The 27,223-nt window shown below is 46.4% G+C and overlaps 1 protein-coding gene across 6 annotated transcripts in view; it reads left to right on the plus strand.

Annotated features, from left to right (window-relative positions):
- MATN2 (matrilin 2) overlaps positions 1-27,223 on the plus strand; it is a 508,152-nt gene that overhangs the window by 11,842 nt on the left and 469,087 nt on the right. For all 6 annotated transcript variants that reach the window (XM_069220527.1, XM_069220524.1, XM_069220521.1 and 3 more), the window contains exon 2: positions 10,042-10,230. In XM_069220527.1, the coding sequence (XP_069076628.1) occupies positions 10,086-10,230 (145 nt within the window). In that variant the 5' untranslated portion in view covers positions 10,042-10,085. The remainder of the gene's footprint in view (positions 1-10,041; positions 10,231-27,223) is intronic.

Genomic DNA, 27,223 nt, shown 5'->3' on the forward strand with positions numbered 1-27,223 from the left:
TTAGGTGATGTGCATCTCTGTAATGAGAAGGGGTGTGGTCTAATGACATCACCACCCTATATCAGGTGTGCATAATTATTAGGCAACTTCCTTTCCTTTGGCAAAATGGGTCAAAAGAAGGACTTGACAGGCTCAGAAAAGTCAAAAATAGTGAGATATCTTGCAGAGGGATGCAGCACTCTTAAAATTGCAAAGCTTCTGAAGTGTGATCATCGAACAATCAAGCGTTTCATTCAAAATAGTCAACAGGGTCGCAAGAAGCGTGTGGAAAAACCAAGGCGCAAAATAACTGCCCATGAACTGAGAAAAGTCAAGCGTGCAGCTGCCACGATGCCACTTGCCACCAGTTTGGCCATATTTCAGAGCTGCAACATCACTGGAGTGCCCAAAAGCACAAGGTGTGCAATACTCAGAGACATGGCCAAGGTAAGAAAGGCTGAAAGACGACCACCACTGAACAAGACACACAAGCTGAAACGTCAAGACTGGGCCAAGAAATATCTCAAGACTGATTTTCTAAGGTTTTATGGACTGATGAAATGAGAGTGAGTCTTGATGGGCCAGATGGATGGGCCCGTGGCTGGATTGGTAAAGGGCAGAGAGCTCCAGTCCGACTCAGACGCCAGCAAGGTGGAGGTGGAGTACTGGTTTGGACTGGTATCATCAAAGATGAGCTTGTGGGGCCTTTTTGGGTTGAGGATGGAGTCAAGCTCAACTCCCAGTCCTACTGCCAGTTCCTGGTAGACACCTTCTTCAAGCAGTGGTACAGGAAGAAGTCTGCATCCTTCAAGAAAAACATGATTTTCATGCAGGACAATGCTCCATCACACGCGTCCAAGTACTCCACAGCGTGGCTGGCAAGAAAGGGTATAAAAGAAGGAAATCTAATGACATGGCCTCCTTGTTCACCTGATCTGAACCCCATTGAGAACCTGTGGTCCATCATCAAATGTGAGATTTACAAGGAGGGAAAACAGTACACCTCTCTGAACAGTGTCTGGGAGGCTGTGGTTGCTGCTGCACGCAATGTTGATGGTGAACAGATCAAAACACTGACAGAATCCATGGATGGCAGGCTTTTGAGTGTCCTTGCAAAGAAAGGTGGCTATATTGGTCACTGATTTGTTTTTGTTTTGTTTTTGAATGTCAGACATGTATATTTGTGAATGTTGAGATGTTATATTGGTTTCACTGGTAATAATAAATAATTGAAATGGGTATATATTTGTTTTTTGTTAAGTTGCCTAATAATTATGCACAGTAATAGTCACCTGCACACACAGATATCCCCCTAACATAGCTAAAACTAAAAACAAACTAAAAACTACTTCCAAAAATATTCAGCTTTGATATTAATGAGTTTTTTGGGTTCATTGAGAACATGGTTGTTGTTCAATAATAAAATTAATCCTCAAAAATACAACTTGCCTAATAATTCTGCACTCCCTGTAGTTGGCAGGCTTTGAAATTAATTCATCTCTAGGCGTCACTAATGACAAACAATCTCAGAGGGTGATTTGAGATGGCAGACAGTGTACTCCGTTGAGATAGAGTAGCATGTCTACCTCCATATTTAGGCGTAGGAGACCACCAGCTTTCCATCAACAAACCCCTATTGGCTCAGTCAATGGAAAGCGTCTTCCAGTGGCCCTATGGAGTAGGGGCTGTTGAAGGAAGGGCATTACAACACCCACCCTAATTAGGGTGGACAGTATGATCTTCTTTTTCTCCTGTCTGTCACTGCCAGGTAAAACCTAATGAAGAGGGGCAGAAACAATCAAATAATGACCACCACATCTACCAAAAATCCCATCACTCAGTGTGGAGATAATTAGTTTATTTATTTTTCAATAACGAGCTCCCACTTAGTTGTTTTATTTTTTTATTTTCTAAAAACCAAAAGTTTGTTCAAATTTGGTAGACGGACATCAAAACTGACAGCGGCCATCTGCTAAATATATTGTACCTTGACAGGAACTAATGGGATAGCAGTTCCTGTCAAAGTACAGAGATCACTGATGATTTAGCAGTGATATTGGAATTTGGCGAACAGCAGTCCGTCAGGGTGGTGGATGCAATGTCCTCTACCACCCTGGAGAATGAACACCCATCTGCCGAACTCTAAATCTGGCTTTCAGTTATATGAGAGCCCAAAACGAGAAAAAAACATAGGAATGTGTAGTACCAAGAAACCACTCTTTTCAAAATCTTTCTTAATCGATTTCGGGCATAAGAAAAAAATCACCTCTTGTATGATCATTGTCTGATTTCTAAGCTAATAACTTTCTTGTGTAAGTGCATCAAATGTAGAGGTGTACAAGCCATTCCTGTAGTCATGTTGGCCAGACAAGAACAGCACACACTCTACACCTAAGGATATATTTACAAAAGAATGACGCAGCCCGGTGCTGCAAGCCATATTGCAGCACTGTGCTGTACCATTAGGAAAGTGTAAGGATGAGTTGTTTTACAGCAATATGACGCATCCCTGTACTTTCCTCAGTGCTGGCGCAAAATTGGCAGCTTAGCACCAAGGCAAGCATCCTTGCACCATGGTGCAAGGGTGGCTGGGTTGCAGGGATGATTGCTTATGTGCAGAAAAGGACACCTTCCTCCACATAAACACTCAATAATGGCATTTAACTCCTTCTATGTGTGTTGCAGAATGCAGACCACATAGAGAAAAAAAACAAGGAGAAATAAGGATATTTCTCCTCATTGCACCACATTTACACCACCCTTGGGGTGGCGTAGGAATTATACACATTCCACGCCTTGTAAATCTGGGAATGCATCAGATTCCATGGGTTTTGGCTCACCCACAGCAACACCCACAGAACGCCCCTTTTAAGCAGAGTAATATGTGAAAGGGGGCCATATTTACAAGGCCATGAAAAGCCATGCAAGGTGACTTTGATGGCCTTGTAAATATGGGCCGGCACACTACGCCACCACAGTGTAAAAAAAAGTGATGCCCTGGCGGCGCTAGGGGCTTCTAAATACTCCATCACAAACTTGACGGATTTCCCCCGCCGTATTACAAGTTCCATTATATCCTATAAAACTTCTAAAATGGGGTCAGGATATCCGTCACATTTGTGACGGAGCATCCCATCCGCCAAGGTCTTATTCAGGCCCATAGTCTTCAAATTATTAGCTGCCAACATCTCAACCTTACATTAATATCTTTCTATAAAAATGTTCACCTGCATGTAATAGATTCATCCACTGACTTCCCACGTACACGGCACGACTTGCCATAGCGCCTCTTTTCCCAGTATCATACACGCTAGGAGGCTGCTTTCAGAGAAGACTGATCTCCTATGACCCAACTATGCCCCCATTGGCACATTCTATTCACAGTGTCTTGCAGTCAGGCATGTCCGAAGCTTTTGAAGGGCTGGAACCTTTCACAGGTTAAGCAAAATGGTGTCCTATTGCAAGTAGCTGCAGTTTTCTGATAATGTATATCCCTCTTCCTAGGAGGGACTTTCTTCAGCGTGACATGAAGATGACCGCCCTCGCGAGGTGACTTCAGGGTGTGAAAGTGAGCTGCGTAACAAAGTGTAGGAAGCTGGGAACTGAGAGGAGTGGGCAAGCCTGTTACCTTGAGCTCGCTCTCATTAAAAAACAAAAAACAAATCGGATCGATTCACACTTGCTGTAGCTACCCATAGTTTAAAAATGTGCAGGGTTGCAGCTGTGCACACCTCCAAATTTAAATGCAGATCAAAAGTTGTATGAGGACATTTGTAATATTTTCTGGGATTTGTTGAGGTTTTGGCAGTCTGTGATTTAGCGACTCTGTTTTAGAAAAATATCTTTTTCTAGACCTTCACAGTATACTGTGCACTGGCCATTCCATATCTGAAGCCATTTCTACTGTTTTCATGGAGCCCGCCAAAATGAGCCACCGTTGACAAACGATGTCCCATTGGCCATCAACAGTCAACAGTAGAGTGTCCTTCAACAGAAGGAGGGCAGATGTTTGACGAGGAAGAGTTAATCAAATGTCTGCGCCTCCATGCACCAGAGCGCTGGTCAAGGGAGGAAGGGTCCTATTCTTGAAGCATCATGTCACACTGAGAAGTTAAATGTCTGTCTTTCACGCCTCCCTCTCATTAGGTGCTCATTGCATCTAAAACAAAATCAACAGAGCGCTCCTCCCAGCTGGGAAAATAAATACACCATCTTTGTTGTGGACACAGACCTGATAAGACACACGCCTAACATGTTCAGAGATGAATGCCCTTTGGAAGGAGTATGTCAGGCCCCGTCTCGAGTCTTCGGAATTCCGGCCCTGCACAGAATGGAGGGCCCGTGTAGAGCAGACGCAGTCTAGTCTCTCCACTGGAGCGTTTGGGGAGGAAGTGGCATTGGGGAACATGATTGGGGCTTAGGTGCATGGAGGTGGGATTAAGGGTTTTTAAAACCAGGCATTATGCTGTCGCCGGTTGGGGGAACTACATTGAAACACGTTAATTGCACGATAATAACAACACTTAATTTATAACATCTAGTGACGCATATTTCTCACATGTGGGTTCCTCAGCTGAATCGGTGGCTTCGTAAAAAACCTTCGAACCATTGCAGTGACTAAAATACAAGCTTATGGACACAAACGCGTCACAAATGACATGGGCCCTAATGCAAGCAAGGAGAATAGGTCCCCTAACCTCAGCATGAATATAGTAAAAGAGCTATAGTTGTTGTGTGGTCCGCTTGCATGCCCTTGAGCTCTGGGGCTACTGCACCTGATTCACTGACGATAGGATAGCCAAGCCATTGGCCAGTGAGTTAAAGGCTCGTCACTGACATTAAGTATTATGTAAGTAATATGTTTCGGGCTGTAGTGAATCCTAGTTCGTTTTTAAGGGGATAACAGGAGTTAGCTTAGCTTTCGGCTTGCAGACTCGTGCCTCTGTCACCCTGTGACTTTTAACCTACTTAGCTCGCTCTGTCTAAGCCCATTTAATTTTTTAATTCTTCTAAGATGGCTGCCTTGTTTATAGTTAGGCCACTTGTTATGAGTTACATTATCAGTGTCACCGCGCTAAGGCGTCAAGATTAAGCAACAAAGACAAACAAACAGTAGGTGTTCACACTTAGGGATTTTCCCTCTCTATACTTTCGAGGGATTGTTTATATTAATTGCCGTCCCAGGCATGTCTGTTATCTATTGTTTGGGAACACACCTACGTCAGGGGTCCTTTTAGATCTGTATAAATATATTGCACTTTAGACAGATAATCAGAGGGATTCCGACCAGAGGGCATCGTCACCATCACTGATATTGATGCTGCAGTCGTCTTGACGCTGACCCAGTCTTCGTGTCGCTGCGGAGTCTGAGATAGAGACCTCATTCCAAGGTAACGAGGGTTGGGGGCTCCTCTCATGGACATGGTATTGGCAGATTAGGTTTAGCAAACCCAGCTCTCCTTTAGGTAGGAGGTTAGGCCTATCACATTAGGGTATTAGGGCATATTACATCTCTTATGTCTTTCCTATGCATCGCAAGATGGTGGTGGTCTTTGTAATAATGACTCTCTTCTTCACAATTCTGTTTCTTGCATTATTCATTATCCTAATCATTGCAGCCCATGCAACGTATCGCAAATTGCAGTTATGTTAAATAAAAACTATTGAAACTCTACTGCATCTTTGTCATTGCCTGTGTTTGTATGAGACATGACATATCTGTGAGAAAGGGGTAATTTCTGTTTAACCACGACACTCCCTGAGATGTCTTATTCTCGAGTCCATGTGTAAAGGCTGCCACAATTCACCTTTTACTATTGTGTTTCTGGTGAGGTGCTGCTAGTGAGCCGGTAAGGTTGGGACAACAGTTGCGACTTGTTGTAGGAAAGGCGTAGTCGCCTACAAACAAAAGTACTGTCATCCTTTAACCAGCCGTCTTGCTCACAGCAAGAGTCCAAACTACGACAGGGCCATTAGTTAGAATCTGGCTAGGCCAATTCAGCCTCCCATCCTTCCAAAACTGTAAATGTGTTCTATGAAGCAGTATATAAAAATAAGTTATTATCTGTATAATTATTATTAATGAAAATTCTTTAAGTAGTGAGTAGTTCCAAAGCCCCTCATTATGAGCTAAGTGGTCCCACCACAGGACCACCAAACTCGTGGGGAGGACGCCACCGCCATGGCGGTGGTGTCCCCCCTGAGGGTATTACAATGTTCCCGCTGGGCTGACCGGCAGCAACATTGCAATACGAGTTCCCGCTGGTCAGTCTGATGGGAACCATGCTACGATATAGCACTTGGCTCCAGTAAGGGAGGCGATATCTATATCGTAGCACATAGGAGGACGACCAGCACCCTCGGAATGCGCACTGTCTGCAAAGCAGACAGTGCACATTCTGACGGTGCTGGGCAGGGAGGCCCTCCACTGCCTATGCCAGGGCCCTCCTGCACTTGTTCTCTGCCAGCCTTTTCATGGTGGGGGAAACCGTCATGAAAAGGCTGGCAGAGAAGAAGGTTGTAATCCGGCAGGAGGCGCAGAGTTCAGCGCCACCCTGGCTGACTACAACCAAGACCGCCATCAGCCTGTCGGGAACAATGTTCCTGATGGGGAAGGCAGTCCCCTGGCTGGTCTGCCTGCCAGAGTCGTAATTGGGCGATCGCACTGCCTGGAGTGCGGCGATCTTACCATCAATGTGAATGTGGCGGTCCCAATTTTTCTCCTCTCCCAACTCTTCTTCATCTCCATCTTCCCTCCCCCACGCCCTTAAACCCCTTTTTTCCTCCCTTTTTTTCTCCTTTTGCTTTTTCCTCTCTTCTAATGCCATAAACCCCTTCCGCCCCTTCCCCAACGTTTACATCTTAACGTGGAACCCACTGTAGACCATGGACACTGGGGACGACATGTCCCATGCTCCTTTGGCCTGGGCGCTCGGAGCGATGTCACACTCCGGGCCCTCACTAATGACGCACTCCAGTACATTGGTCGAGATGCCCGGCAGCAGGTCTTTAACCTCCGGCAGATCTCCAGCAGGGAATTACTGACGGGTGGGGAAGGAAACAGATTAGATGCGCCAGTGAGCGCCACCTTTGATGTAGTAAGTGGACGCTACCCGTGGCACCCCCGGGTGGCAATCATGGACCCCCCAACTCAGATAAGACCTGCTACAATTTCATGTTGTGTTTAATTCTCTTGTTTAAATATTTCGTTTGACGTGGTATTACTATCGTCATTATTGCCCTGTCTGTATCCGGTATTCTTCGAGCAAATATGGGGCTTACCTATTTTCTTTTGTTCACAACCCTTGCTATTATGTTTAGAATGGAGGGGGTCCCACTGCAGCGGTTCCCCCCTCCATTTATGCAGCACACTAATCATAACCTATGCTAGCAGATCGCCGGTGTCTAGCCCTCCATTTGACTGGGCTTACATGATAGACTATTAACATAAGGTACCCTTTAGGCCCTCACCTGGGCATTTACCTATTTTCTCTAGCGCGCTCCTCCCCAGATGCTAATAGTGTTTACCTGTCTTCTGTTATAATGATTGTATTTCACCCGTCCCTGGCGGCTTTCTTTTCTATATAGTGTGTGGCTACAAGGGGACTCTCCCCCTTCCCCATCCCAGGGGCCATCTGACCTCAATGACAGGGTAAGAGACCGCCTTTTTCTCCCTGTATCCGGTGGGCTGATGTCCCACTGAAAAGAGCACTTAGTTGGACTAGTTTGATAACGTGCATGGTTATTTGCCAGCTTCAGCATGTAGAATCACTTTTTCGTGTGCAGTGGTTTGCCGTGTTTAGTTTCACGTACATGTAATTTGCATGCAAGTTTCAATTAATTATTCTTCTCCATCTACAGGCCGTCTTTGTTGAGCAATTCACAGGAAGGCCCTTCTCATCATGTTAATCTAGCCACTTCCTACTAAGTTTAGGCATCCTTCATAGTGCATGACCTTTAGTGCATGATCATAGGGATCCAAAGCCCTGACAAATGTCCCAGACCTTCTTTGGCTGAGTTTAGTGGGCAGAAACATGTTGGCCAGTATAACATGGGTGACTCTTCGAGTCATTATTCTCTAGCAGCGTCCCCATTGTGTTTTTAATTGCACCAACAATTACTGCTAATAAAGGTGTTATATTACACAGGTGATTGATTAGGTGATTTTAGTTTTTCTATAGTACAACTGGATCCCGTTACTATCCAGATAATCTTTATCTCCGCACTCCCTCCAAGTTCTTTTAACTATGAGGTTGAGTCTGTCTAGGTGGTACTATCCTACCTGGATGGGGGTAGGTGGTCATATGATGAAACATGACACTATATAGTGTGTGAGACCACCTAGTCCGTAAGGAGAACTTCTCCTTAGCACCTTTTGAGAACCACACATAGCGCACAAATCAGTCCAGAAGTACGGGGATATACCAGCGGTCTGGGACAATCTAATCATATTTTGTCCCTACGTGAAACCCTATACTCTTTGTGTTTTTTGAAGTGCGCTTAGGGGAGGCAGTATGGGGGCTCAATTCTCTCTCCCTACCTCTCCCATTGTGTTAAGGCGGTCCTCGAACCACCACGCTCGTAATGAGGCCCAAAGTATTTTGACTTGATGGCTGTGGTATTACTGCTGAATGCGATCCTCCATGTCAATGCTTTACTAGGGCATGAAGAGACAATGCTGTTCTATGGCTTCAGGCCTTTTGCTTTAATTGACTCATAAGTGGCTGCAGTGGGTTTCTTAACCTATGGTCATAGGGACCCCTATAGATGCCTACTCAGGGGGTCCATGACTGCTTAAAAATTTAAATATTATTAATAGCTTAATAAAGTGCATACAAATAATGAAGGGTCATGTAAAACTGAAGCTGGTATCCTCATACTGATTTGTTGGGCAGTGCAGGTGCATCAAACAGATAGGTGGCCTCAATTGATTTAGAAAAGCTCCAACGTTCCCACAATCTTTTTTTTTTTTTATATATGTGAATTACATAACACAGTTCATCATTTGTGTATTTGTTTGATGGATGCTTGTTTCTGTATTTTTGTGTATTGTTTTCAGGTTTAAATAATTGAAATTGCTGAGGCTGAGTTCCCAGGATTACAGTAATGTCTCAGTGGGAGTCCCTGGATTCCAATAATGATTTGGTGGTAGGTTCCCATATTAAAATAATAATTAAGTGAGGGGTGCACAGAAGTCAAAAGGTTAAGAGCCACTTGTGTATAGTACGAGTCTCCTAAATGCCACATTGACCCTCACTGGGAGTCTTCCATTAAATTCTATAAACAAAGCTTATTAATATTGAGCTGCGCACTTCTTAGGACTGCTGTGCTCGTGACCCTTGCTTTTATGGCTGGCCACGTGGCGTGGCGAAGGACCCGCACCCTTTACTTGGACTCTTTAGTCTTTAGGAGGGGTCTAAGGATAATGCAATAAAGATGATACTGGCAGCAATTAGTCTACCACATTACTGCTAAAGCATGCACAATGGGATTTTTAAATCCTTTCAGAGCAGTATAGGGCAACCATCCAACCAGTTGTACTATATGGGGTTGTGTTTGGAATCATTTAGGTTGGGGACTACTTTGTTTGAACCTGTCTGTGTCTGTAGTCACTAGGGGAAGGTAGAAAGAGAGAGCTCAGGACAAGTCAGGGGAGAGATGGGAAGTTAGAAGATGAGAAGGACGGGAAAGGGCACATCAAAGTTGGAATAATAGGCAGCCTGGGCCTATTGTGAGCAGCTGGAAAAATAAAGCAGTGGAGATTGAAGGGAAAGAGTAGGACATACAAGTTCTTTAGACAGGTATGATACGATGTGGAATGTAAAAGGAGGGGTTGTGCTCTAGGCCTTCAAGTGGAGGGTGATTTTTAAAGGGGAGGGTGATGTTGATTTTGCGCTACAACCTTGTTTATGGTAGTTTAACATGTGTGGAGGTGCTCAAGGATTGTTAGCAATTATGAGCACTGCGTGCTTCCAATAAAGTGGCCTTTTTCACAACATCTGTGTTAGGAGTGGCCTCTCTCCAAATAACTTCAGTTCCTGATTTCTCTTTGTTCACTTTTAGGTTGGCTCCTGTTCTTGGCCTTGAAGCTTTCCAAGATCTCCACCATGAAGCTGGTGTTTCCAGGCATCGTTCTGCTCTCCCTCACCCACGCCCTGGAGCTTTCTTCAGCAGCTGAGCTCAGAGGGAGGCGTCAACCGGGCGCCGTGCCAAGAGCTGGCAGGGATGCTGCCCTGCAGACAGCTCCACTGGGTGAGTTCTCCTCAGCTGCCAGGCCCTGAATATATGCCTCTGCTTGCCTTAGCTGTAAAACAAGTAATAAAATTGTTCTGTGCTTGGAATTTGTCATGTACACAAACTGATACAATCATTTGATGAAAATGAGCAACACCTGAAACAAATCATCCTTCAACCTGAGATCTTAATTCCAGTGGACCATCTGTATTACACGTTTTATGCCTGGGTACATTGGAAATGGTCTTGTGATGAAGTCCGATACTTGACATAAGATTCTTGATGTAACAGCCTAGGTCCAAGAGGCCTCCATATTACCAATATATAACTGCTGTTGGACAGAAAAGTCCCTTGCATAGTGATGGACGTGCACCCCTGCTTTGAGTACCCTAACTGTAATGATGTATGGAGCCCTAATGCTGATTTGTGTTATTATTGGTGTACACGGATCATGTGTGCACCATGCTATAGGCCTGTCCCATGAATTGTGGTCTTTTTGGATGGGGGTCTCCAGAAGCACTACCTTCATAGTGGTAGAAGGCTACTGCCTTTGCCAGGAATAAAGTGGCACAAATGCGGTGGTGGCAGCATACAATTAGTGATCAGTAGGAGTGAACTGGCCTTTTAACCTGTGTCAATGGAGTGAGCCCTATAGGCTTAGTAATTGTTAGATCCACTGCTGTGTGCTTAACACACCCTTGGTCTACATTGGCTTGGTATTTATTGCTGCACTGTGCTTGTGTTATACATGTGCTGGATGTTTGTGTGACTATATATGTTACAATACTTGGGAGATGTAGTGCTGTTCAGTGTGTGTGTGTGCTATATGCATGTGCTGGGAGTATATGTGCCTCTAACTGGTACAGTACATAGAAAGTTATGGGTTCCACTTTGAGAGACCCAAGGCTAGCTGGAAGATCATGAGGAGGTAGAGGTATCCCCTCAGATACAGTGTTGCACTTTACAAATGATGTTTGATTGATTGATTTACAGATATGTGTATTGCTGCCTTCCTGATAGATGGACGGAACACATTGGAGGCAGGAAGAGCCAGGCACTTCAGTATCTTTTAATGTGTGATCTTTGATTTAGTATTAGGTCACAAAGAAGGGCCCTTTGCACATCTTAGAAAGGAGAAGGGGCTGATAAAAGATTCATAAAGAGTAGGGCTGAGACCCTACAGTAACCTTTTTATACACATATCACTGCGGCTCACATCCAGGTGTGAACATCTAGTCATTCCCATGGCCTGTGTTGTGGGGCTATCAGATTTGGAGTTGCTCCTGCTGTGACAGACTGCTTTCTGGAGGAAAAGCAGGGCAGAGGAGAGGGCACTTTAAAAGGAAGCAGACCTCCAACGTAAACCTCAAAGACTCAGGGCCTGATTACGAGTTTGGTAGCCAAGGAATTGCCACAGTGTCGGGAGTGGTCAGACTGCCGCAGTGTTGGAGGTCAGACCGCCATATTACAATGTATGCGGTTATATAGACAAAAGACCACTGTGGTTCCGCCCACACCACCAGCAAATCTAGACTGCTGCCGTGGTGGTCTGTGATCCGACCGCCAAACTTGTAATTGTTAACTGTCAAACAGCCGTGCAAGCTGGGTGAGGAGGAGGAGCTCTGCAAGACTTCTGCCTGTGACTAGGATTGATTTTTTACGGTAAGAATTATATTTTTTTAAGCTTCTTTATTCATTTAAATTATATTTTAATTGTCTGTGTTTTATATTGTTTGTGTAATTGTTGTTAATGTTTTTAAATATAGTTTGTAATTTGAAGTTATTAAAACCTTTTATTTAATTATAAAATAGTAATTTATAGTTTTATAGTGTGTTGTGAGGTTTGCAGGGGTACGGGTGAGAAGTTAATTTAGTATAATTAATTTGTATATTTTTAAATTAATATTATTTATTTATTTGAGTATTAAGTATGTAAATTGTGTAAAAAAAAATTTACGTTAGATTTTAGGTGCGGGTTGTTGGGTTTGTAGGGGCATAAGGTGGGAAGGTAATTAAATAAATAGTTGTTAATTAATATAAATTATTAATTAGTTAAATGTTAACTAATTTAGTAAATTCTGTAAATGACATCATTTTTAAACTAACATTTTTGGTGTGGGCTGTTGGATTTGTAGCGGTATTGGAAGGAAGTTAATTAAATTATAATCAATTCATTATAATTTATTTATTTATAATGAATTAAATAATTGTTAGTTTATGTAAATTGTGTAAATATTATAATGTTTTCATTTAGATATATGTTTAATGTGCTCCTACAGTGAGGGAATGTAATGAAATAATTATTAAATAACATTTTCTTCTATACTGGTCCTCTTTATGAGGCTGGTGGTATTAAGAGTTCCAGGCTTGCGGTGGTGGTCAGGACCGCCGCTGCTGTGGCAGTCCAACTGCCACATTAAGAACCTGGCGGTCCGACCGCCAGGGTACAGCTGTCTCCGCTGAGATCGGTGATCCCGACAGACTGACAGCGGCAGAGATCACAATCAGCCAGGGTGGCGCTGCATGCAGTGCCGCCCTGCTGATTACGACCCCATTCTCTGCCAGCCTTTTCTGGCAGTTTTACCGCCATGCTGCCACACCTTTCCCACTTGGCTGACGGGTGGGAACCTTTTTATTTTTTCTGCACTATTTAACCTATCTGGGCCATTCAAACAGGGGAGGCGGTATCTCTCATTGCTGTTTTGGGAACCCTCATTGCGGGGGCAATTGGGTGAAACTGCTTGGCTCTCTGGTCCGCCCCAGTCTATGCTATTTGTGCAGAGAGAGCTAGAGCTACACACTCTTAACTTCCTGGTTGGACTGCTACAACAACCATATTTGGGCAGTTAGCAGTCTAGTGTTCTTATCGGCCATTGGGAATCATCTGCTTACTTAAAGGCAATGCTAGCTAATCACACCTGATTAAGACAAGACATCACAGAGTACTAGCATTTTGCACTTTATTTTGAAGAGCCGCGATTTTTAATAATCCATGAGTGTTATGTATTATTTTGCCTTGTGCTTTTTTTATTACAGCATTTTCATTTTTCTGCACTCTTTGGCATGTCTGGGCCTTTCTACCAAATGAGAAGGGATCTCCCATTGCTGGGATCCTCTATTGCGGGGGATCTTGACGAAACTGCTTACCTCAGATCAGCTAGAGACCGAGCACTCTTTACGCCCTGGTTGGACTGCTACAGCCATCATTTTTGGGCACTTAGCACTCTAATATTTCTTTCAGCCACTGGGAATCAGCCGCTTACTTAAACATGATGCTAGAGTTGTTTGGTGTGCCAAAGACGAGCCCAAGGCAAGCCCATCTGCGGTCATCCATGCCCGAACATCACCAGGTGCCAAGACCCCTGCAGCTGTTTCCATTGACGTCTCTCATGAGCTAGGATTTTGCTATTTTACCCAGGAATTAAAAAAGATCAGGGTTTTGTCTGTCTACCATGAGGCAGTGACCATACCTTGTGACTTCCAATTCCACCTGTTTTTTCTTCAACTTGTGCTTTTTCTGCACCACAAATTTCCCAGGAGAGACAAAATTTCGGGGAAAGTGAGTTAAGGCCCAATTCTATCCCTAAGTGGCCATACGGAAAAAAATATTCTTCCTGACCCCAGAGACACTCCTCTCTGTATTCTCCTGTGGATCTGGTATCCTTGAAGGTCTGCACTGTAATGCCAAGTCTATTTCTAAACATGCAACTGACCTTTGATGCAACTGACCTTTGGGATCTTTTATCCTCTTATCAACCAGACATCTGTGGTATCACAGAAACATGGCTTCACCCTCTAGCCCTTACATGTATCCCAATAGCATTTTCTGAAGAATTTAAGGTGGTTAGAATGGACAGAGAATCCAAAGTGGGAGGCCGAGTTGCTATTACCTTCTTGAACTCCTTGAAGATAGTGATCATCAACACCTTTCTCTCTGACTGGTTGGAGATGTGTGTCTTCAAGATGGAGACCCCCTGTGGAAATTTCTGGAGGGACGTTTTAGTTTACCATCCACCAGATGCGAAGAAAAATTCCAGCCATTTGCTGGTGGAATGCCTGGTGCTGCATATGTTTGCTACTGACAACTTTCTTTTGGTGGGTGATTTTTAACTACCATGAGGAAGATGTCTTAGGTACAGATGTAATTCAGCTGTTTACCGAATGTTAGGGTGTAGGAAGTTGGCTCTGTATGCACTATTTCAAAGTAAGGAATAGTATGCACACAGTCCAAGGGTTCCCCTTAGAGGTAAGATAGTGGCAAAAAGACATAATACTAATGCTCTATTTTGTGGTAGTGTGGTCGAGCAGTAGGCTTATCAAAGGAGTAGTGTTAAGCATTTGTTGTACACACACAAGCAGTAAATGAGGAACACACACTCAGAGACAATTCCAGGCCAATAGGTTTTTGTATAGAAAAATATATTTTCTTAGTTTATTTTAAGAACCACAGGTTCAAGATTTACATGTAATACTTCAAATGAAAGGTATTGCAGGTAGGTACTTTAGGAACTTTGAATTAGCAAAATTGCATATACAGTTTTCACATAAATGACATATAGCTATTTTAAAATTAGACACTGCAATTTTCAACAGTTCTTGGGGGAGGTAAGTGTTTGTTAGTTTTTGCAGGTAAGTAAACCACCTACGGGGTTCAAGTTTGGATCCAAGGTAGCCCGCCGTTGGGGGTTCAGAGCAACCCCAAAGTTGCCACACCAGCAGCTCAGGGCCGGTCAGGTGCAGAGGTCAAAGTGGTGCCCAAAACGCATAGGCTTCAATGGAGAAGGGGGTGCCCCGGTTCCAGTCTGCCAGCAGGTAAGTACCCGCGTCTTCGGAGGGCAGACCAGGGGGGTTTTGTAGGGCACCGGGGGGGACACAAGTCCACACAGAAAGTACACCCTCAGCAGTGCGGGGGTGGCCGGGTGCAGTGTGCAAACACGCGTCGGGTTTGTAATTGAAATCAATGGGAGACCAAGGGGTCTCTTCAGCGATGCAGGCAGGCAAGGGGGGGGCTCCTCGGGGTAGCCACCACCTGGGCAAGGGAGAGGGCTTCCTGGGGGTCACTCCTGCACTGGAGTTCGAATCCTTCAGGTCCTGGGGGCTGCGGATGCAGAGTCTTTACCAGGCATTGGGATCTGAGGAGCAGGCAGTCGCGGTCAGTGGGAGCCTCGGGATTCCCTCTGCAGGCGTCGCTGTGGGGGTTCAGGGGGGGCAACTCTGGCTACTCACGGACTCGCAGTCGCCGGGGAGTCCTACCTGAAGTGTTTGTGCTCCACAAGTCGAGCCGGGGGCGTCGAGTGCAGAGTAGCAAGTCTCACGCTTCCGGCGGGAAACGCAAGTTGGTTTAAAGTTGCTCCTTTGTTACAAAGTTGCAGTCTTGGGTGAACAGAGCCGCTGTCCTCGGGAGTTCTTGGTCCTTCTAGAGCAGGGCAGTCCTCTGAGGATTCAAAGGTCGCTGGTCTCTGGGGAAAGCGTCGCTGGAGCAGTGTCTTTAGAAGTGGGGAGACAGGTCGGTAGAGCTGGGGCCAAAGCAGTTGGTGTCTCCCTCTTCTCTGCAGGGTTTTTCAGCTTAGCAGTCCTCTTCTTCTTAGGTTGCAGGAATCTGAGTTCCTAGGTTCTGGGGAGTCCTTAAATACTAAATTTAAGGGCGTGTTTAGGTCTGGGGGTTAGTAGCCAATGGCTACTAGCCCTGAGGGTGGGTACACCCTCTTTGTGCCTCCTCCCAAGGGGAGGGGGTCACATTCCTATCCCTATTGGGGGAATCCTCCATCTGCAAGATGGAGGATTTCTAAAAGTCAGAGTCACCTCAGCTCAGGTTGCCTTAGGGGCTGTCCTGACTGGCCAGTGACTCCTCCTTGTTTTTCTCATTATCTCTTCCGGCCTTGCCGCCAAAAGTGGGGCCGTGGCCGGAGGGAGTGGGCAACTCCACTAGCTGGAGTGCCCTGTGGTGCTGTAACAAAGGGGGTGAGCCTTTGAGGCTCACCGCCAGGTGTTACAGTTCCTGCAGGGGGAGGTGTGAAGCACCTCCACCCAGTACAGGCTTTGTTACTAGCCACAGAGTGACAAAGGCACTCTCCCCATGTGGCCAGCAACATGTCTCTAGTGTGGCACGCTGTTAAAACCAGTCAGCCTACACGGATAGTCGGTTAAGGTTTCAGGGGCACCTCTAAGGTGCCCTCTGGGGTGTATGTTACAATAACATGTACACTGGCATCAGTGTGCATTTATTGTGCTGAGAAGTTTGATACCAAACTTCACAGTTTTCAGTGTAGCCATTATGGTGCTGTGGAGTTCGTGCATGACAGACTCCCAGACCATATACTCTTATGGCTACCCTGCACTTACAATGTCTAAGGTTTTGCTTAGACACTGTAGGGGCATAGTGCTCATGCACTTATGCCCTCACCTATGGTATAGTGCACCCTGCCTTAGGGCTGTAAGGCCTGCTAGAGGGGTGCCTTATCTATACTGCATAGGCAGTGTGAGGTTGGCATGACACCCTGAGGGGAGTGCAATGTCGACTTACTCGTTTTGTCCTCATCAGCACACACAAGCTGGCAAGCAGTGTGTCTGTGCTGAGTGAGGGGTCCCCAGGGTTGCATAAGATATGCTGCAGCCCTTAGAGACCTTCCCTGGCATCAGGGCCCTTGGTACCAGGGGTACCAGTTACAAGGGACATACCTGGATGCCAGGGTGTGCCAATTGGGGAAACAAAAGTACAGGTTAGGGAAAGAACACTGGTGCTGGGGCCTGGTTAGCAGGCCTCAGCACACTTTCAAATCAAAACTTAGCATCAGCAAAGGCAAAAAGTCAGGGGGTAACCATGCCAAGGAGGCATTTCCTTACACAACCCCCCCTCAAACGAAAGAGGATGAGACTAACCTTTCCCAAGAGAGTCTTCATTTTCTAAGTGGAAGAACCTGGAAAGGCCATCTGCATTGGCATGGGCAGTCCCAGGTCTGTGTTCCACTATAAAGTCCATTCCCTGTAGGGAGATGGACCACCTCAACAGTTTTGGATTTTCACCTTTCATTTGCATCAGCCATCTGAGAGGTCTGTGGTCAGTTTGAACTACAAAGTGATTACCAAAGAGGTATGGCCTCAGCTTCTTCAGGGACCAAACCACAGCAAAGGCCTCCCTCTCACTGGCACTCCAACGCTGCTCCCTGGGGAGTAACCTCCTGCTAATTAAAGCAACAGGCTGGTCAAGGCCATCATCATTTGTTTGGGACAAAACTGCCCCTATCCCATGTTCAGAGGCATCTGTCTTCACAATGAACTGCTTGGAGTAATCTGGAGCTTTTAGAACTGGTGCTGTGCACATTGCTTGTTTCAGGGTGTCAAAGGCATGTTGGCATTCTACAGTCCAGTTTACTTTCTTGGGCATTTTCTTGGAGGTAAGTTCTGTGAGGGCTGTCACTATGGATCCATATCCCTTCACAAACCTCCTGTAGTACCCAGTCAAGCCAAGGAATGCCCTGACTTGAGTCTGGGTTTTTGGAGCTGCCCAGTCCAGAATAGTCTGGATCTTAGGCTGGAGTGGCTGAACTTGGCCTCCACCTACAAGGTGTCCCAAGTAAACCACAGTTCCCTGCCCTATCTGGCATTTGGATGCCTTGATAGAGAGGCCTGATGATTGCAGAGCCTTCAAAACCTTCTTCAGGTGGGCCAGATGATCCTGCCAGCTGGAGCTAAAGACAGCAATATCATCAAGATAAGCTGCACTAAAGGACTCCAAGTCAGCTAGGACTTGATTCACCAACCTTTGGAAGGTGGCAGGGGCATTCTTTAAACCAAAGGGCATAACAGTAAACTGATAATGCCCATCAGGTGTGGAGAATGCTGTCTTGTCTTTTCTTTTGCTCCTGGTGCCATTTTGATTTGCCAGTACCCTGCTGTTAAGTCAAAGGTACTTAAGAATTTGGCAGCACCTAATTTATCAATCAGTTCATCAGCCCTTGGAATGGGATGGGCATCTGTCTTGGTGACAGAACTAAGTCCTCTGTAGTCCACACAAAACCTCATCTCTCTCTTTCCATCTTTGGTGTGAGGTTTGGGGACTAAGATCACTGGGCTAGCCCAGGGGCTGTCAGAGTGCTCAATTACTCCCAGTTCCAGCATCTTGTGGACTTCCACCTTGATGCTTTCCTTAACTTGGTCAGACTGTCTGAATATTTTGTTTTTGACAGGCATGCTGTCTCCTGTGTCCACATCATGGGTACACAGGTGTGTCTGACCAGGGGTTAGGGAAAAGAGCTCAGTAAACTGTTGTAGGACCTTCCTACAATCAGATTGCTGTTGGCTAGAGTGGGTGTCTGAGTAGATCACTTCATCAACTGAGCCATCTTTAGGGTTTGTGGAGAGGAGATCAGGGAGAAGTTCACTCTCAGCTTCCTGGTCCTCATCTGTTACCATCAACAGAGTCACATCAGCCCTGTCATGGAAGAGTTTAAGGCGGTTCACATGGATCACCCTCTTGGGGCTCCTGCTAGTGCCTAGGTCCACCAGGTAGGTGACCTGACTCTTCTTTTCTAGCACTGGGTAAGGGCCACTCCATTTGTCCTGAAGTGCCCTGGGAGCCACAGGCTCCAGAACCCAGACTTTCTGCCCTGGTTGAAATTCAACCATTGCAGCCTTTTGGTCATACCAAAACTTCTGGAGCTGTTGGCTGGCCTCAAGGTTTTTACTTGCCTTTTCCATGTACTCTGCCATCCTTGAACGTAGGCCAAGTACATAGTCCACTATATCTTGCTTAGGCTCATGAAGAGGTCTCTCCCAGCCTTCTTTCACAAGAGCTAGTGGTCCCCTTACAGGGTGGCCAAACAGAAGTTCAAAGGGTGAGAACCCTACTCCCTTCTGAGGCACCTCTCTGTAAGCGAAAGGCAGACATGGCAAGAGGACATCCCATCTCCTTTTGAGCTTTTCAGGGAGCCCCATGATCATGCCTTTTAATGTCTTGTTGAATCTCTCAACAAGGCCATTAGTTTGTGGATGGTATGGTGTAGTGAATTTGTAAGTCACTCCACACTCATTCCACATGTGTTTTAGGTATGCTGACATGAAGTTGGTACCTCTGTCAGACACCACCTCCTTAGGAAAACCCACTCTGGTAAAAATGCCAATGAGGGCCTTGGCTACTGCAGGGGCAGTAGTCGACCTAAGGGGAATTGCTTCAGGGTATATAGTAGCATGATCCACTACTACTAGTATGTACATGTTCCCTGAGGCTGTGGGAGGTTCAAGTGGACCCACTATGTCCACACCCACTCTTTCAAAGGGGACCCCCACCACTGGAAGTGGAATGAGGGGGGCCTTTGGTTGTCCACCTGTCTTACCACTGGCTTGACAGGTGGTACAGGAGACACAGAACTCCTTGACCTTCTGGGACATGTTGGGCCAATAGAAGTGGTTGACTAGTCTCTCCCACGTCTTGGTTTGTCCCAAATGCCCAGCAAGAGGAATATCATGGGCTAAGGTCAGTATGAACTCCCTAAACTCCTGAGGCACTACCACTCTCCTAGAGGCACCAGATTTGGGATCTCTTGCCTCAGTGTAAAGGAGTCCAACTTCCCAATAGACCCTATGTGTTCCAGTTTTCTTGCCATTGGACTCTTCAGCAGCTTGCTGCCTAAGGCCTTCAAGAGAGGGACAGGTTTCTTGCCCCTTACACAACTGCTCCCTTGAGGGTCACCCTGGGCCTAAGAGCTCAGCCTGATAAGGTTCTAACTCCAGAGGCTCAGTTCCCTCAGAGGGCAGAACTTCTTCCTGGGAAGAGAGGTTCTCTTTTTGTTGTTGTGTTGCAGCTGGTTTCCCAGTTGTCTTTCCTTTTCTCTTGGTAGGGTGGGCCCTTTTTCCAGGCTCCAACTCTACTTTTTCACCCTGAGCCTTGCACTGTGCCCTTGTCTTGACACACACCAGTTCAGGGATACCCAGCATGGCTGCATGGGTTTTCAATTCTACCTCAGTCCATGCTGAGGACTCCAGGTCATTTCCAAGCAAACAGTCTACTGGGATATTTGAGGAGACCACCACCTGTTTCAGGCCATTGACCCCTCCCCACTCTAAAGTTACCATAGCCATGGGATGCACTTTAGTCTGATTGTCAGCGTTGGTGACTGGATAAGTTTGTCCAGCCAGGTATTGACCAGGGGAAACCAGTTTCTCTGTCACCATGGTGACACTGGCACCTGTATCCCTCAGGCCTTCTACACTTGTCCCATTAATTAAGAGCTGCTGCCTGTATTTTTGCATGTTAGGAGGCCAGGCAGCCAGTGTGGCTAAATCCACCCCACCCTCAGAGACTAATGTAGCTTCAGTGTGACACCTGATTTGCTCTGGGCACACTGTTGATCCCACTTGGAGACTAGCCATTCCAGTGTTAGCTGGAGTGGAGTTAGAAGTGGTACTTTTCTTGGGACAGGCCTTGTCTCCAGTTTGGTGTCCAGGCTGATTACAGCTACGACACCAGGCCTTTTTGGGATAAAAGTTTTTACCCTTGTACCCAAAATTGGATTGTGAAGAGGCTCTGGGCCCACCCTCCTGTGCAGGTTTTTTGGGGCCTGTAGAAGACTCTTTACTATTTTTATTTTTGGATGTCTCAACACTCTTCCCCTGGGGAGGCTTTGTGACCCCTTTCTTTTGGTCACCCCTGTGGAAGTCTTGGTCACCCTAGTCTTGACCCAATGGTCCGCCTTCTTTCCCAATTCTTGGGGAGAAATTGGTCCTAGGTCTACCAGATGCTGATGCAGTTTATCATTTGAACAATTACTTAACAGGTGTTCTTTCACAAATAAATTGTACAGCCCATCATAATCATTTACACCACTGCCTTGAATCCAACCATCCAGTGTTTTCACTGAGTAGTCCACAAAATCAACCCAGGTCTGGTTCCAGGATTTTTGAGCCCCCCTGAATCTAATTCTATACACCTCAGTGGAGAATCCAAAGCCCTCAATCAGGGTACCCTTCATGAGGTCATAAGATTCTGCATCTTTTCCAGAGAGTGTGAGGAGTCTATCCCTACACTTTCCAGTGAACATTTCCCAAAGGAGAGCACCCCAGTGAGATCTGTTTACTTTTCTGGTTGCACAAGCCCTCTCAAAAGCTGGGAACCATTTGGTGATGTCATCACCATCTTCATATTTAGTTACAATCCCTTTTGGGATTTTCAACATGTCAGGAGAATCTCTGACCCTATTTATGTTGCTGCCACCATGGATGGGACCAAAACCCATCTCTTGTCTTTCCCATTCTATGGCTAGGAGCTGTCTCTCTAAAGCCAATCTTTTGGCCATCCTGGCTAGCAGGAGGTCATCTTCACTGAGGCTATCCTCAGTGATTACAGAGGTGCTGGACCCTCCTGTGAGGGGAGCAGCATCTCTGACTATCACAGTTGGAGACAGGGCTTGAGGGGCCCTGATCTCCCTAATTAGGACTGGAGGGGGGGAAATCTCCTCCAAGTCACTAACTTCATCCTCTGGGAGGTCATCCTCAGAGGGGTTGGCTTTTTCAAACTCTGCCAGCAGCTCCTGGAGCTGTATTTTGGAAGGTCTTAGGCCAACTGGTATTTTCTTTATTTTGCAGAGAGACCTCAGCTCCCTCATCTTAAGATGGAGGTAAGGGGTGATGTCGCCCGCCAAGCAGGAACCGCCAGAAGACCGTACCGCGGTCAAAAGACCGCGGCGGTCATTCTGGGTTTCTTCATTCTGGGTTTCCCGCTGGGCTGGCGGGTGACCGCCAAAAGGCCGCCCGCCAGCCCAGCGGGAAACACCCTTCCACGAGGAAGCCGGCTCCGAATGGAGCCGGCGGAGTGGAAGTGGTGCGACGGGTGCAGTAGCACCCGTCGCGAATTTCAGTGTCTGCTAAGCAGACACTTAAATTCTAAGTGGGGCCCTCTTATGAGGGCCCCTGCAGTGCCCATGCCATTGGCATGGGCACTGCAGGGGCCCCCAGGGGCCCCACGACACCCCATACCGCCATCCTGTTCCTGGCGGCCGAAACCGCCAAGAACAGGATGGCGGTATGGGGGTCGGAATCCCCATGGCGGCGCAGCAAGCTGCGCCGCCATGGAGGATTCCCCTGGGCAGCGGAAAGTCGCGGTACACCGCGACTTTCCGTTTCTGGCCGCGGCTGTACCCCCGCGGTCAGAATGCCCAAAGGAGCACCGCCAGCCTGTTGGTGGTGCTCCCGCGGACCCCGGCCCTGGAATCACCCCCTATGTTTCTAAAAGTTGGAATACTTTTTAAGAATCTAAAAATATTTCTAGAACTTAATTCAAACTTTCACAAAATTTTTAAACTCTAAAAGAAATGCTAACAGGGACTAATACAAGGCCCTAGCAGGACTTTAAAATTTTTTGAAAAATAGCTCAAATTTCAAAAAATCTGTTTCTAATGACAATTTTTTGAATTTAGTCGTGTGATCAGGTATTGGCTGAGTAGTCCAGCAAATGCAAAGTCTTGTACCCCACCGCTGATCCACCAATGTAGGAAGTTGGCTCTGTATGCACTATTTCAAAGTAAGGAATAGTATGCACAGAGTCCAAGGGTTCCCCTTAGAGGTACGATAGTGGCAAAAAGAGATAATACTAATGCTCTATTTTGTGGTAGTGTGGTCGAGCAGTAGGCTTATCAAAGGAGTAGTGTTAAGCATTTGTTGTACACACACAAGCAATAAATGAGGAACACACACTCAGAGACAATTCCAGGCCAATAGGTTTTTGTATAGAAAAATATTTTATCTTAGTTTATTTTAAGAACCACAGGTTCAAGATTTACATGTAACACTTCAAATGAAAGTTATTGCAGGTAGGTACTTTAGGAACTTTGAATTAGCAAAATAGAATATACAGTTTTCACATAAATGACATATAGCTATTTTAAAACTAGATTTTCAACAGTTCCTGGGGGAGGTAAGTGTTTGTTAGTTTTTGCAGGTAAGTAAACCACCTACGGGGTTCAAGTTTGGGTCCAAGGTAGCCCGCCGTTGGGGGTTCAGATCAACCCCAAAGTTGCCACACCAGCAGCTCAGGGCCGGTCAGGTGCAGAGGTCAAAGTGGTGCCCAAAACGCATAGGCTTCAATGGAGAAGGGGGTGCCCCGGTTCCAGTCTGCCAGCAGGTAAGTACCCGCGTCTTCGGAGGGCAGACCAGGGGGGTTTTGTAGGGCACCGGGGGGGACACAAGTCCACACAGAATGTACACCCTCAGCAGTGCGGGGGCGGCCGGGTGCAGTGTGCAAACACGCGTCAGGTTTGTAATTGAAATCAATGGGAGACCAAGGGGTCTCTTCAGCGATGCAGGCAGGCAAGGGGGGGGCTCGTCGGGGTAACCACCACCTGGGCAAGGGAGAGGGCCTCCTGGGGGTCACTCCTGCACTGGAGTTCGGATCCTTCAGGGGGGCTGCGGGTGCAGAGTCTTTACCAGGCGTCGGGATCTGAAGAGCAGGCAGTCGCGGTCAGGGGGAGCCTCGGGATTCCCTCTGCAGGCGTCGCTGTGGGGGCTCAGGGGGGCCAACTTTGGCTACTCACGGTCTCGCAGTCGCCGGGGAGTCCTCCCTGAAGTGTTTGTTTTCCACAAGTCGAGCCGGGGGCGTCGGGTGCAGAGTAGCAAGTCTCACGCTTCCGGCGGGAAACGCAAGTTGGTTTAAAGTTGCTCCTTTGTTACAAAGTTGCAGTCTTGGGTGAACAGGGCCTCTGTCCTCGGGAGTTCTTGGTCATTCTAGAGCAGGGCAGTCCTCTGAGGATTCAGAGGTCGCTGGTCTCTGGGGAAAGCGTCGCTGGAGCAGTGTCTTTAGAAGTGGGGAGACAGGCCGGTAGAGCTGGGGCCAAAGCAGTTGGTGTCTCTGTCTTCTCTGCAGGGTTTTTCAGCTTAGCAGTCCTCTTCTTCTTAGGTTGCAGGAATCTGAGTTCCTAGGCTCTGGGGAGCCCTTAAATACTAAAGTTAAGGGCGTGTTTATATCTGGGGGGTTAGTAGCCAATGGCTACTAGCCCTGAGGGTGGGTACACCCTCTTTGTGCCTCGTCCCAAGGGGAGGGGGTCATATTCCTATCCCTATTGGGGGAATCCTCCATCTGCAAGATGGAGGATTTCTAAAAGTCAGAGTCACCTCAGCTCAGGTTGCCTTAGGGGCTGTCCTGACTGGCCAGTGACTCCTCCTTGTTTTTCTCATTATCTCCTCCGGCCTTGCCGCCAAAAGTGGGCCCGTGGCCGGAGGGGGAGGGCAACTCCACTGGCTGGAGTGCCCTGTGGTGCTGTAACAAAGGGGGTGAGCCTTTGAGGCTCACCGCCAGGTGTTACAGTTCCTGCAGGGGGAGGTGTGAAGCACCTCCACCCAGTACAGGCTTTGTTACTAGCCACAGAGTGACAAAGGCACTCTTCCCATGTGGCCAGCAACATGTCTCTAGTGTGGCAGGCTGTTAAAACCAGTCAGCCTACACGGATAGTCGGTTAAGGTTTCAGGGGGCACCTCTAAGGTGCCCTCTGCGGTGTATGTTACAATAACATGTACACTGGCATCAGTGTGCATTTATTGTGCTGAGAAGTTTGATACCAAACTTCACAGTTTTCAGTGTAGCCATTATGGTGCTGTGGAGTTCATGCATGACAGACTCCCAGACCATATACTCTTATGGCTACCTTGCACTTACAATGTCTAAGGTTTTGCTTAGACACTGTAGGGGCATAGTGCTCATGCACTTATGCCCTCACCTATGGTATAGTGCACCCTGCCTTAGGGCTGTAAGGCCTGCTAGAGGGGTGACTTATCTATACTGCATAGGCAGTTTGAGGTTGGCATGGCACCCTGAGGGTGCCATGTCGACTTACTCGTTTTGTCCTCATCAGCACACACAAGCTGGCAAGCAGTGTGTCTGTGCTGAGTGAGGGGTCCCCAGGGTGGCATGAGATATGCTGCAGCCCTTAGAAACCTTCCCTGGCATCAGGGCCCTTGTTACCAGGGGTACCAGTTACAAGGGACTTACCTGGATGCCAGGGTGTGCCAATTGGGGAAACAAAAGTACAGGTTAGGGAAAGAACATTGGTGCTGGGGCCTGGTTGGCAGGCCTCAGCACACTTTCAAATCAAAACTTAGCATCAGCAAAGGCAAAAAGTCAGGGGGTAACCATGCCAAGGAGGCATTTCCTTACATAGGGTTACAGCAGAAGGTCATTGGCCCCAAAGATATAGCTGGGCACACTTTGAATCTAGTGTTTACCAACTCTCAGCAATTGGACATAAATTCTCCCCAGCCTTTAGCCTGGACTGATCACTATTCTTTTAGCTTTCAACTTCTAATATCCGTTAGGCCCTGTGAGCATAAGAGGGTTTGCAGAAGAACACTAAAGCACTGGAATCGCATAACCTCCCTCTCTTTTAAAACAGCTTTTCATACTCCTTACATTGAGAATAACAATGACATAAATACTGCCTTATTAGAGTACCACAACTCCATCTCACATGCTTTTGATATACTTACCGTCTCAAAAAAGACACTTCCAAATTCATTAGACACCATGCCCCTTGGTATTCAGAGGAGATGGGAAGTGAGAAAACGACCAGTAGATGACTGGAAAGGAAGTGGTGTTTGACCAAATCCTCCTCAGATAAAAAGGCAAGCAAACTAGCTTTAGCTATGTATCATAAGAAGCTTTAGCTATGTATCATAGGAAGATTATAGAAACATGCAAATTTCACATTATTAACAGGATTAAACAGACTGGAAATTCTACTGAAGAACTATTCAGGGTGCTTAACAAACCTACCAAGCCCTGAGTTTACATGATAGCTAGAGGAGACACAAGTATTGTGTGAATCCCTTACTATTTATTTTGAAGGGAAAATCACAAATATATATCAGAACTTTCACATCTCACTACCAGTACTTGCTGAATTGCCCAATTGTAACTCTCCACCTCCAAATTCCCCTGACTTGTTGAAGAAGATTGTGGTTATCTCCCAAGAGCAAGTGCAGGATATGCTAGATAAATTCAAATCTTGCTCCCCCGCAGACCCCTACCCCTCTCACATAGTTGCAACTTTGTCAGCCTTATTCTTCCATTAGGTTTCTTTTTAACTTATCTTTCAACTCAGCGAAACTGCCATTGGACTGGAAATCTGCTCAGGTCACCCTTATTTTAAAGAAAATCAATGTTGACCCCAACCAACTTGCCAACTGGTAGCTCATCTCGCTCCTTCCCCTTCTAGATAAGGTTTTCGAGGGTCTTGGTAACAAACAACCTTCTTCTTATTTGGAGGACCACCATTTACTGGACCCCACTCAGTCGGGCTTCAGGGTCTGCCACACTACGGAGACCTCATTGGTGGCAGTAGTTGATTCCATCCAACTTGTTTTGAATGCTGTTACTCTGGCTATGCTGGTTCTGCTTGATCTTTCAGCTCAAACTGTCAGCTGCTTTTTATACTGTCTCTCATTCCATCCTGGTCTGAAGACTTTATGAAAAAGCCTTGGAATGGTTCAAAGATTTTTTTGAAAATAGGACCCAAATGATCTCACTTGATCCTTTTAAATCTCAAGCCATGTCCATGATCCATCAGGGCTCCTCCCTGAGCCCTACGTTTTTAACATCTATGTGCCCTCCCCCCCTCCACTTGCTCAGATAGTTAAATCATGTGGCTTTGATATATTATCCTATGCAGATGATACCCAATTGATCATCTCATTTGGGAAAAATCCGGAGAACGCTAAAATTAAATTTAGGGACTTCATTCGGAAGCTAGCCACCTGGATGTATCTCAACTGTCTGTAACTTAATGGAGACAAGACAGAGATTCTGCTGTTTGATAAGGCACAGGCCTTTTGGTCCATAGACAGATGGCCTACTGAGTTAGGAGGAGGTCCTTGCCGTAGGAGGGCTGTCAAAAACCTAGTTTTTTTAGTTGATGAGAATCTCAGTGAGAGAACAAGTTATGTCCGCCTGTGGCATCTGCTTTCGTATCATGCATTTCCCTAAAATGTTTTTCAGTGGCTTCCATTAAGGTCTAGAAGAACTCTGATTTAA

This window comes from Pleurodeles waltl, chromosome 2_2 (genome assembly GCF_031143425.1).
Source record: "Pleurodeles waltl isolate 20211129_DDA chromosome 2_2, aPleWal1.hap1.20221129, whole genome shotgun sequence".
Taxonomy (NCBI): domain Eukaryota; kingdom Metazoa; phylum Chordata; class Amphibia; order Caudata; family Salamandridae; genus Pleurodeles; species Pleurodeles waltl.